This window comes from Musca domestica, unplaced genomic scaffold (genome assembly GCF_030504385.1).
Source record: "Musca domestica strain aabys unplaced genomic scaffold, Musca_domestica.polishedcontigs.V.1.1 907, whole genome shotgun sequence".
In the NCBI taxonomy this organism is placed as follows: Eukaryota; Metazoa; Arthropoda; class Insecta; order Diptera; family Muscidae; genus Musca; species Musca domestica.
The window spans coordinates 64,910-77,010 of NW_026712437.1; the positions used below are offsets into that span (position 1 = coordinate 64,910).

The window sequence follows — 12,101 nt, forward strand, 5'->3', positions numbered from 1 at the left end:
GAGATATTTGGTACAAAATCAAAATCTATCTAATTCTATCGTGCATTTTACGAACTATAGCTATCTCTGAACCGGGTTTCTCCAAATTTTACGTATTAGCTTCTAGACTGAATTCGGTCTTATGTACGAAAATTCATGCCATTTGGGCTGATATTGACCATTTAGTGCACATTTAACCCGAAATCGGATGAAGATATATATGGGAGCTATATCCAAATCTGAACCGATTTCGATAAAATTTAAAACAGATATTCCTGTGCTCCATCTAATACCTGGTACCAAATATCACGGTTGTGGAGTGAATATTACGAATGTATGGGACTAAAATACTAAATCGGATGAAACTTATATATGGTTGCTATATCTATATCTGAACCGATTTTCACTAAATTTGATATACTTGCTTCTAGGCTTAATTTGGTCCGATGTACTAAAATTCAGTCCATTTGGACTTATATCGGCCATTTGGTGCACAATTAACCCGAAATCGGATGAAGATATATATGGGAGCTATATCCAAATCTGAACCGATTTCGATAAAATTACAAACAGCTATTTCTGGGCTGTATCTTATATCTGGTACCAAATATCATTCTTGTGGAGTGCATATTACGAATGTGAGAGGCTTAAACACCAAATCGGATAAAACATATATACGGGAGCTATAGCTGTTTCTGAACCGATTTTCTCCAAATTTGTTGTATTTGCTTTAAGGCTAATCTCGGTCACATGTGCCAAAATTCGGGCCATTTGGGCTGATATTGGCCATTTGGTGGTCAATTAACCCGAAATCGGATGGAGATATATATGGGAGCTATATCCAAATCTGAACCGATTTCGATAAAATTTAAAACAGCTATTTCTGTGCTCCATATAATACCTGGTACCAAATATCACGGTTGTGGAGTGCATAGTAGGAATGTGAGGGACTTAAAGATCAAATCGGACGAAAGATATATATGGGAGCTATAGCTATATCTGAACCGATTTTCTCCAAATTTGATATACTTGCTTCTAGGCCGAACTCGGTTGGGTGTGCCAAAATTCAGGTAATTTGGACTGATAGTGGACATTTGGTGCACATTTAACCCGAAATCGGATGAAGATATATATGGGAGCTATATCTAAATTTGATCCGATTCTCACCAATTTCAATAGGGTTCGTCCTTGGGCCAAAAAAATATTGTTTGAAAAATTTCATCTCAATCGGATAATAAATGCGACCTGCATTTTGTTCACAAGAATACATGGACAGACGGACGGACGGACAGACGGACTAAATAGACTCAGAAAGTGATTCTATGAAGGTTCTCAAAATTAACTATGGGTCTATCTCGTTTCCTTCTCCATGTTACAAACAAATGCACAAAGACATAATACCCTTACCACTATGTGGTGTAGGGTATAAAAATCGAATTTCCAAAAACCCTTTCGTACATCTAACCTGAACTCCATCAATGATTGTCATATCATTGACAGCTCATTCCGTTCATCCAAGACAAAGTTTTGAATTTTTAGGACATTTTAGTACTTTTCGTCAAAAATATAATTCCAATGTATCCAGTCCAGTCTATTATAAGGAACACTTAAGCATGACACCGACAATATATGCACAAATAATTTCCAACTGTAGCATTGTGTTCTATTGCTTTTAGATAATAATCTATTATTGATTGTCGGGGAATAAGTGATATTGGTAAGGTGAGCCAAAAAAAAAAAGCAAGCCCCTAAACAGTAGCTTATCTCGCCAAAAGTCACATCAATTATCCATGACTATCTGGAATTTACATGGAACGCATTAAGAACCCACAAATATGTGTCACCATACATCTATGTGAGTAGAGTTAAAACGCATGGAATTGTAATTACAGCTATCAGTTTGTAATTATAGTTCGGACCGAGCAGATGACCATTTCGGTTGGCGGATTGGCTATAAAGTATGCGGCCCCTATCTCCCACACTGGCTGAAATCGCACGCCGAGATCTGAATGAGACTCCGGAGCGTATTCAACAGGACCTACACATACTACGCGAATGGATACGAAAGCAACGCCATTTGAGGGCACGAACAAGTGATGAATTCCTGATAGCCTTTTTACGACGATGCCGATACAGTCTGGAGGAGACGAAGCGCCGCATCGATCGGTTCTTTACGTTCTACAACATTTTTCCAGAGGTCTATAGGAATCGTTGCATTACCCGACGTATCTTTGATATTAATCGAATGGGGTGAGTGTGTTTTGCTGTGGGCGATGGAGTTTCCAAACTATTCCAACTTCATCTCTTCCGCAGTGTCCATTATTATCCCGAGTTTCCCAAATGTTCAGACAAATCGGCCATACTTATAGCCCGTTTCGGTCAATTCGATCCGATTAATTACAACGTTAAAGAGATCTTCCAGTTCATTATGATGGCCATGGAAATGATATCCTTGGAAAATGATTATGCCACCGTGGCGGGGGTGTCACAAATCCTGGACTTGCACAATATCAAATATGAACATTTGCAACGTTTTGATCGCAGCATTTTCCAGCGTTACTTCGCCTGGCTTCAGGAATGCTGTCCGTTGCGCATGAAGGAGGTCTATGTCATTAATGCCTCCAAGGAGATTCAACGGCACATAAATATGATGTCGATATTATTGAAAAATCAGAAATTTCAAACGGTAAGCAGGAGTATTGGACTATGGGGTATTAAGATCATATTTTAAACATCTTGAGATTTTTAGGTTCATGTCCTAAAGACCATGGACGATTTATATGCGCACATACCGAAATGTAATCTGCCCGAAGAGTATGGCGGCAGCAATGGCCACATCGCAGAATGCATTGCCTACATGGAAGATCTTTTGCAAAACTATCGCAACTATTTTGATGAGGATCCACTTTATGGTGTTTCGGAAGAATTAAGGACTGGCGATGTGGTTACCTATGAAGCTGAGTTTGGTCTATATGGTACATTTCGACAATTGCCGTTTGATTAGTATCCCAAATAAATCGAAAATCAAAAACTGACTTGGTGGATCGTCAAAGGTGTTTTAAAATTCATACCAAAAAGGTGTTTGAAAAAAGGGAAGTTACGGAAAATTGCGAAAATCGTATATACAAATTTGTATTAAACTGGTTAAATTATTGGATTTTAATAGGTAGAATTTTAATCTTCTATACTCGAAATATATATAAAGTTGCGAAAGAAACTCACCGATTGCTTTAGACTTTATACTCCCACGAGATGACACGTGTATCGATGTTTTTCCCTATCTCATCAAATAACCAGTAAAGAAAGTCTTAAAGTCGGGCGGGCCGACTTTATGATACCCTACACCACTTTGCTAATTTAGTAGAGTTCCGTATGACAATTAAACGTTTTTATGGGAGAATTCAATCATACACCCTATGATTATAATTTAAAGTTCAAAGGACTAAATATGCCGAAGCATTTGTATCTCTTAAATTCGGACTTGTATTGCCCATTTGGTGCACAATTTATTTGAAATCGGATAAAGATATATATGGGAGCTATATCCAAATCGGAACTGATCTCGATAAAATTTGACACAGACATTTCTGAGCTGTATTTGATATATTTCGCTGAATATCGTTGTTACGGAGTGCATATTACGGCTGTGGGTAACAAATATGACAAATCGGATGAATAATATATATGGGAGCTATAGCTATATCTGAACCGATCTTCACCAAATTTGACATACTAGCTTCTAGACTCAATTCGGTCGTAAGTGTCAAATTTCATCCCATTTGGGCAAATATTAGACGTTTGGTGCACAATCAAAGGTAAATCGGACGAAGTTATATATGGGAGCTATATCCAAATCTGAACCGTTCTCGATAAAATTTAGCAAATGTATTTCTGACATGTATTTGATATATTTCCCCAAATATTGTTGTTACAGATTGCATATTACGGCTGCGGAGGACAAAAATTACAAATCGGATGAACAATATATATGGGAGCTATAGCTATATCTGAACCGATTTCGATCAAATTTGGCATACTTATTTTTAGGCCTAATTTGGTTGTATGTGCAAAATTCCATACTATTCGGGCTGATATTACACGTTTGGTGCACATTAAAAATATGTGGGATATATGTGGGAGCTATATCTAAATTTTTACCGATTATCTCCAATTTCAATAGGGTTCGTCCTTGGGCCAAACAAATGTTGTTTGGAAAATTTCATCTAAATCGGATAATAAATGCGACCTGCATTTAGTTCACAAGAATACATGGACGGACGGACAGACGGATGGACGGACATGCATAAATCGACTCAGAATGTGATTCTATGCAGATCATCAAAAGGAACTATGGGTCTATCTCGTTTCCTTTTGCCTGTTACAAACAAATGCACAAAGACATAATACCCTGACCACCTTGTGGTGTAGGGTATAAAAAGTGTGGGGCCTAAATGACGAATAGAATTATTTTGTGAGGCTCACAATTTCATAGAATAGAAAACAGGTTCCATCTCTGATTTGTGTATATACAATGAACAGGGTTGCCCATATACGACGGACCCATCTGGTAACGCCATAACTTTTGACAGAGATGTCACATCGCTTAATGACATACCGCGTTTGAAGCGTAAGTCCAAGCAGATTTTTACCATGAACCAATAAACGCCACGCGAGCGCTCTGAAATTTACATTCAACAGAAGAAGTCAATTGTGAAAACTCAACGTGCTTTTAAAACATTAAAAAATGTGAGAAGTGCGCCTTCTAAGAACACCATTAAGCGTTTATTCGAAAAATTTTCGACTGGTAAGGCTCTTTCTAATCCTAAGAGGCCATATAAAAGTCGACCAAGGCGATCGGCCGAGAATATCGCTGCCGTACGAGCCAGTGTTGAGAGGTCCCCAAGAACATCCCAAAAACGCCCTTCTCAGCAGTTGGGCATGGCTCGGTCCACTTTACAACGGATTATTCGCATTGATTTGCATTTTTCCCCGTACAAAATTCAATTGACGCAAAGAAAGTTGCCTGCGGACAAGCCTCGTCGATTGGAATGGGCCCAAAGAGTCATCGAAAAAAACATGGGTCCGTCGAATATGGACAACCCTGTATATCTATAAAAGAGTAGTGAAATAACTTACTGAATGAGAATCATCGCCCAGACGAAACGGCTGTAGGCATGTGATAAGGGATTTACACTAAGAGGGTACGAAATGTACTAAAAGTTACTGCATTCAACGGAATGACCTGGAATTCTGAAGTAGTTGGTATTATGTGAACGGATAGAGCTAAAAACTTCAAGGTTGACAAATAAGTTTGTTATAAGAAGTTTATTTTGTACTATACTACAAGTACTATATTTGGTACAATTTGGTATTGGGTGAGCAGAAAGAGCATGAAATCTGAAATTTGGTATTAGGGTCGCTGCTCATGTGTTCTCGGCTAAGCGCTTGCTTGAGGTCATCGACTCTTTGGTATTTTTTAGTGCCAACCTTGCTTCCCAAAATACTCCAGACACACGGATTGGTATCCGGAGATTTTAGTGGCCATTGTGCGCTGGAAATGAAGCGAGGAATCTCATTTTGTAACCATTCATGGGTGGCGCCTGCTGAGTGCGATGGTGCTGAGTCCTGTTAGAATGTCCAAGTTCTGCGGCCAAAATGTTTGCATACCCAAGGCCTTAATACACCTTCCAGAATATTTTCGCCATAATATTCGGCATTTATTCTGATGGTGTCCAACGGAAGGTGCACATTTTCAGCTGACCTCTTTGACAAGTAAACACGATCATTTTGTTTGTTTACAAACTGCTGGACAACGAATGTTTTCGCATCGAAGAAAACCAAATTCGGCAGTTCACCACTTTCCGCCAAGCGAATCAACTCTTTAGCTCTCTTGAGTCTATTTTCTTTCTGTCGCGGTGTAAGTTCTTGCACTTCTTGGAATTTAAATGGCTTTGCCCCGAGCTCAGTTTTCAATATTTACCGAATGGAATATTGCGTATATTCAGCTCTCGAGCCACTTTTCGGCCACTGCGACGCGGAGTTCAATAATCGCTCCTTTAGTTTTCGAACCATTTCTGCTGATGTTGCTGTATTCTTCCGTCCACTTCCTTGACGTCTGGCTACGCTACCAGTATCACGGTAACGAGTGATGGTACGAGACTTAACAGATTTATTCACATTTAAATTCTGCGGTACTCTTAATATAGCCACTTGTGGTTTTCCAGCCAAATATAATGAAATCACACTATCAGGCTTGAATTCCATCACGAATGTCTTTTTTTCTGGAAAATTCTCACAAAAATGTTTTTGTACGCTAGTAAACAATATAATGAGCTGTCACTGGAATAATTTTAACAGCTGTCGGACGAGTGGTTTAGAAATGACAGCAGTCTGAAGTTGGTTGCAGTTTTTCATCTCACCCTCCACCATTTGGAACGAATTAGGAAATTTTCAAAAAAATAAAATCCATTAAAAAATCTGTTAAAATCTTTAAAATATCTAATATAGGAAGGTGCCGATACATGGGGGGATATACGATATTGTGGACCTATAAAGACAAATCTATGTCTGCGTGCTCTCTCAGGGGCTGAAGTACTCATAAGGAACTACTTGTGTGGATTTTAAGACAATTCCATTGAAAAATGTGGCTAACATCATCAAAATACCGAATATCGGGGGTACATTTATATGGGGGATATACGATATCGTGGACCTATAAAGACAATTCTTTTTGAGTGGCTAAAATGCCCACAAGGGACTGGATTTGTGGAATTTCAGACAATTCCATTGAAAAATGTGGATAAAATCATCAAAATACCGAATACCGTGGGGGTACTGTTATATGGGGGCTATACGATATTGTGAACCTATATTGATAATTCTCTGCCGAGGTATAAAGTACCCACAAGGAACTCCTTGTGTGGATTTTCAGACAATTCCGTTGAAAAATGTGGGTTAAATCATCAAAATACCGAATATCGGGGGGTACCGTTATATGGGGGCTATACGATATTGTGGACCTATATTGATAATTCTCTGCCGAGGTATAAAGTACCTACAAGGAACTCCTTGTGTGGATTTTAAGACAATTTAATTGAAAAATATGGCTAACATCATCAAAATACCGAATATCGGGGGTACCGTTATATGGGGGCTATACGATATCGTGGACCGATATAGGCCATCTTCGAACTTGACCTGCCTGCAGACAAAAGAGGGATCTGTGCAAAATTTTATCTTCCTATCTTAATTCGTTTAGACTGTTGCGTGATTACAACAGACGGACGGACAGGGCTAAATCGTCTTAGAATTTTACGCTGATCAAGAATATATATACAGTATTTTTTGCTTACCTGCACAATCAAAAATTGCACGACATCTTGTGCAGCAATGCCCAAAATGCAGGTAGCTTCATTGCATTTATCTGCACAATGAAGCAGGTATCTTTAATTTTACTTACGTGCACAAAAAGTGCAGGTATCTTTAATTTTCTATTCGTGCACAACAAAGCAGCAATCTTTATTTTACTTACGTACGTGTAATAGCCAGCCAAAATCAATGGAGAATCTTTTAAAGTTTATAATACATTTATTAAGTGGTTTAATTATATTAAACACAACAATTTAACATAAAATAAATAATTCATAATTCTCATAAATTGTCTAGGCAAGCAATGCTCACCATTAGCGTCATCGAAACTTCAAACAAAAGAGTGTTCTCTTTTAGCTCATCAAAAGTAGTTAAGTAATGGATAGACAAACTCAGAGAGACAAATTCACAACATATGTATTTGAGCATCAGTGGTGTTTTATCCAGCATAACCATCTTTTAGTGTGGGAGAGGAAGCGAGAATATGTTCTTAATGCATGCTCTTTTCTTGTGTTGTTATTGTTTTTGCAAATACAAAAACAAAAAAGAAGTGGTAGTTTTTAGTGTCTTCTTTAAGTTTGCAAAAAATTTTCTTGTGCAGATAAATACAACTTTTGTAACCAAATTAAAAAAAAAATACCTAACTTTCGAGGCAGGAATGTCCAATGTGCAGCTATCGATTGGGCACTTAAATACAATTCAAATAAAGGGATTCAGAAAAAAATGGCATAAAAAAAGTTTTTTGGCCTGCAAAGGCCAATGCGCAGCTAATGTTGATGCAGGTAAATAGAAACCACTGTACTTTGTTGGGTCTAAAATGATTATTTCGATGAGTTACAAACGGAATGACGAACTTAATATACCCTCCATACTTTTTTGGTCGAGGGTATAAAAATTCTAGTTTGAACGCGTATTATGGCTTTGGATCACTTAAAATGTGAAATCGAATGGAACTAACGTATGGGAGGTATATCCTACTCTGAATCGATTCTTTTTTGCCTTAGTCGCATGTGCCAAATTTGATGCTAATCGGGCTTATATTACACATTTGGTGCACTATGACTGACAAATCGGACGAAGATATATTTAGAAGCTATATATAAATATTGACCTATTATCTCAATTTCAATGTGATTCGTCCTTGAGCCAAGCAAATGATTTGTTCAACATTTTTTTTGGTCAGTTTTGTAATAATTTTAAAAGTGGATATGGATTTTTTTAAGAATTTTCTTTGATGCCCTCCTCACAATTAATTGCCCAACTCCAATAAAAATATTATCTTGTCATGGGATGAAGCATAAACCTGGTGTACACAAAGTACTTCACTTATGTAAGTGACTACATCCGGAAGGTGTCAATCACTTGAGTTTTTATTTATCTTTAGGGTTTACAACTTCCATCCACCCGTCTCCTGGACAACGCTCATTGAAACAATTACCACTGCGGCCTCTTAAGATCAACAGAAATGGTGAATTAAATGAATCCTGTTTTTTTTTTTTTTTTTTTTTTTTTTTTTGGAAATTTGATCACTGCTCTGAACTAGAATGTCAACAATGTTTGTATTACGTCAAGCCAAGTACCATCAATGCTCACTTTGAGATCTTAATTAGGATTCGCATTTAACGCGCTGAGGATAAGTACTTGAGGCAACAGACAGTTGAGTGGGTGGCATCGTTTAAGTTGTTGACAGTTGCATTTTGTGTGTCGTTTTTTGTTGGTGGTGTTGTTGTTGTTGTTGTAAATGAGCATCTCGGGATGAAGAAAACATTCCCCTTGTACTTGTTGCATTACCTAACGCTGGACGGTGTTGTTGTCAACGCCAGTTTGATGTGCATGACGTTCGAGTGCATCTGAATGTTTGGCCGTAACATGGCAAATTAGCCTGACACACGTTGTCAGCTGTGTTGACATCGCATCACTCCCTTGTGGAGATATTTGAGCACAAACAGCACTATTTGTATCGTAGGTTGTCTTAAAAGTGACTCCTCTATATTCGTTTTTTTATAAGCGATTATCGGTGTGCATGATCGACGTACACAGTGGGCATTTTGTATTATTCGTAGTAATATTTGAAACAGTGACAAAGAATCTTCGAGTCTATAGTTCAGTTTAGACGTTCAAAAAAAATTTCTCCCCTTCTCTCACTCTGAAGACCTATTAATCATTTTTATACCCTCCACCATAGTATGGAGGGTATATTAAGTTACACCTCGAAATATACATTTTAGACCCCACAAAGTATATATATTCTTGATCAGCATAAAATTCTATGTCGATTTCGAAAAGTCCGTCCGTCTGTGGAAATCACTCTAGCTTCCTAACGAAATGAAGTAGGTTGATAAAATTTTACTCAAATGTGTATTATGTCTGCAGGACTTTTGGTATTGAAAATGGGTCATGTAGGTCCACGTCTTCGTATAGCCCCCATATAACGTTACCTCCCGATATGGGGTATTTTGATGATTTTAGAGACATTATTTACCGAAACTATTTCAAATTTAGTATTTGATGTTCGCAAGGTATACAGCCTATGACAGAAAATTGTCTGTGCAGGTTCATGTCGTCGTATAGCCCCCATATAACGGTACCCCCGATATTCGGTATTTTCATGATTTTAGCGACATTATAAACATTAACAAGTTAAAAAGGACTAAGTTCGGCCGGGCCGAACTTTTAATACCCTCCACCATTTACAACGAATTTGGAAGTTTTTAAAAAATAAAATCCTTAAAAAATTCTGTTAAAATTTTAAAAATACCGAATACAGCCGTCATGTTGGGGTCTATACGACGTGGACATACATAGACATTGTTTGTCATAAGCCATTACCATATTCAAATTCGAAACTTGAAATAAACGGTGAATAGTGTAGCTAAAATCATCAAAATATCGTATATAAGGAGGTGCCGTTAAATTGGAGCTGTGCAAAGACCTGGACCAGAATAGACAGTTTTCTGCCACAGGCTGTAGCATCCATTACGAACTTTAAATACCACATTTCAAACAATTTCGGTGTGTATTGTACCTAAAATCGTCAAAATACCGAATAGGGGGAGGTACTGATATATGGGGCCTATACGAAGACCTGGACCCGCACAGACAATTTTCTGTCACAGACTGTAGTATTCATTACGAACTTCAAATACCAATTTTCAAACAATTCTGGTGAATAATGTCGCTAAAATCATCAAAATACCGAATATAGGGAGGTACTGATATATGGGCCCTATACGAAGACCTGGACCCGTACAGAAAATTTTCTGTCACAGACTGTAGTTCCTGTAACGAACTTCAAATACCAAATTTGAAACAATTTCCGGTGAATAATGTCGCTAAAATCATCAAAATACCGAATATAGGGAGGTACCGTTATATGGGGACTATATGAAAACGTGGACCTACATGGCCCATTTACCTGCCTTAACCTGCCTACTGGAAAAATAAACATGTGTGCAAAATTTTAACCATCTATCTCAATTCATTCGAAAGATAGCGTGATTACAACAGACAGACGGACAGACAGACTGACAGACAGACGGATATCACTAAATCGACTTAGAATTTTACGCTGATCAAGAATATATATACTTTGTTGGGTCTGACATGATTATTTCGAGTAGTTACAAACGGAATGTCAAAGTTAATATAGTATGGTGGAGGGTATAAAAACAGAATATTGTAATAGCTTGTGACAAAAGTTGCCTATGCAGGTCCACGTCGTCGTATAGACCCTAATATACGGCTACATTCCGTATTTTTAAGATTTTAACGGAATTTTTAACAGATTTTATTTTTTTTGAAAATTGCTAAATTTGTTCCAAATGGTGGAGGGTATTCAAAGTTCGGCCGGGCCGAACTTACAGCTTTTTTACTTGTTCATATTAAAAAAAAAAAACAAGAAGAAATCTATATATCGGTAATAATTACATGGTGAAATTGGGGTTTAAGCTTAATAACCAATTTTTTAAAACAATAATTTTTGAGACAACCCTTCTATATAAAATTTGAAGCTCTGTCTTTAATAGAGTTTGCCTTAAAATTACACATATGTGTGCTGTGAGACTCATAACGAAATTTGATATAGAATAGGGTAAGTGTACCAGTAGTCGGCACTTTTAGCATTTTCGATTTTTCAATCTTTCAACATTCTGAGTGAAATCTTTCAATTGAAGAAAAATAAAGTTTTTCAGATTCCAAATTTTGTTTACTTTTGCGAAATAATAAACAAAACTTGAATTTGTTTTTATTAAATTGGCAAAATTTGCAATTTTACTAAAATAGTGTTTTTTTTTTCCAGTAGTCGGCACCATTTTCCTATGCTCGGCATATGGTATTTCAGTAAAAAAATATTATTTTGTATACACCACAAGGTGGTCAGGGTATTATGTCTTTGTGCATTTGTTTGTAATAGGCAAAAGGAAACAAGATAGACCCATAGTTCCTTTTGATGATCTGCATAGAATCACTTTCTGAGTTGATTTATGCATGTCAGTCCGTCTGTCCGTCCGTCTGTCCATGTATTCTTGTGAACAAAATGCAGGTCGCATTTATTATCCGATTGACATGAAATTTTCCAAACAACATTTGGACGAAACAACAAGGACGAACCCTATTGAAATTGGAGATAATCGGTAAAAGTTAAGATATAGCTCCCATATATATTCGTCCGATTTGTCTTTTATTGTGCACCAAACGTGTAATATCAGCCCGAATAGTATGGAATTTTGCACTTAGAACCAAATTAGGCCTTAAAA

At 37.3% G+C, this 12,101-nt stretch overlaps 1 protein-coding gene across 1 annotated transcript; it reads left to right on the forward strand.

The window, feature by feature from the left end:
• Nucleotides 1-1,685: 1,685 nt before the first annotated feature.
• Nucleotides 1,686-3,009, forward strand: LOC101888046 (alpha-tocopherol transfer protein-like). Its single transcript, XM_005175201.3, has 3 exons — nt 1,686-2,229; nt 2,293-2,665; nt 2,729-3,009. Exons 1-3 carry the CDS (start codon nt 1,940-1,942, stop codon nt 2,981-2,983), a joined length of 918 nt encoding a protein of 305 aa, XP_005175258.2. The 5' UTR covers nt 1,686-1,939; the 3' UTR covers nt 2,984-3,009.
• The last annotated feature ends 9,092 nt before the right edge of the window (nt 3,010-12,101 follow it).

Bases quoted from the DNA above. Each gene is read 5' to 3' on its own strand.
- LOC101888046 (XM_005175201.3), top strand. From the start codon at position 1,940: ATGCGGCCCCTATCTCCCACACTGGCTGAAATCGCACGCCGAGATCTG. The intron at 2,230-2,292 runs GTGAGTGTGTTT...TCTCTTCCGCAG, and splicing joins TTTGATATTAATCGAATGGG to TGTCCATTATTATCCCGAGT. The intron at 2,666-2,728 runs GTAAGCAGGAGT...TGAGATTTTTAG, and splicing joins AAAATCAGAAATTTCAAACG to GTTCATGTCCTAAAGACCAT.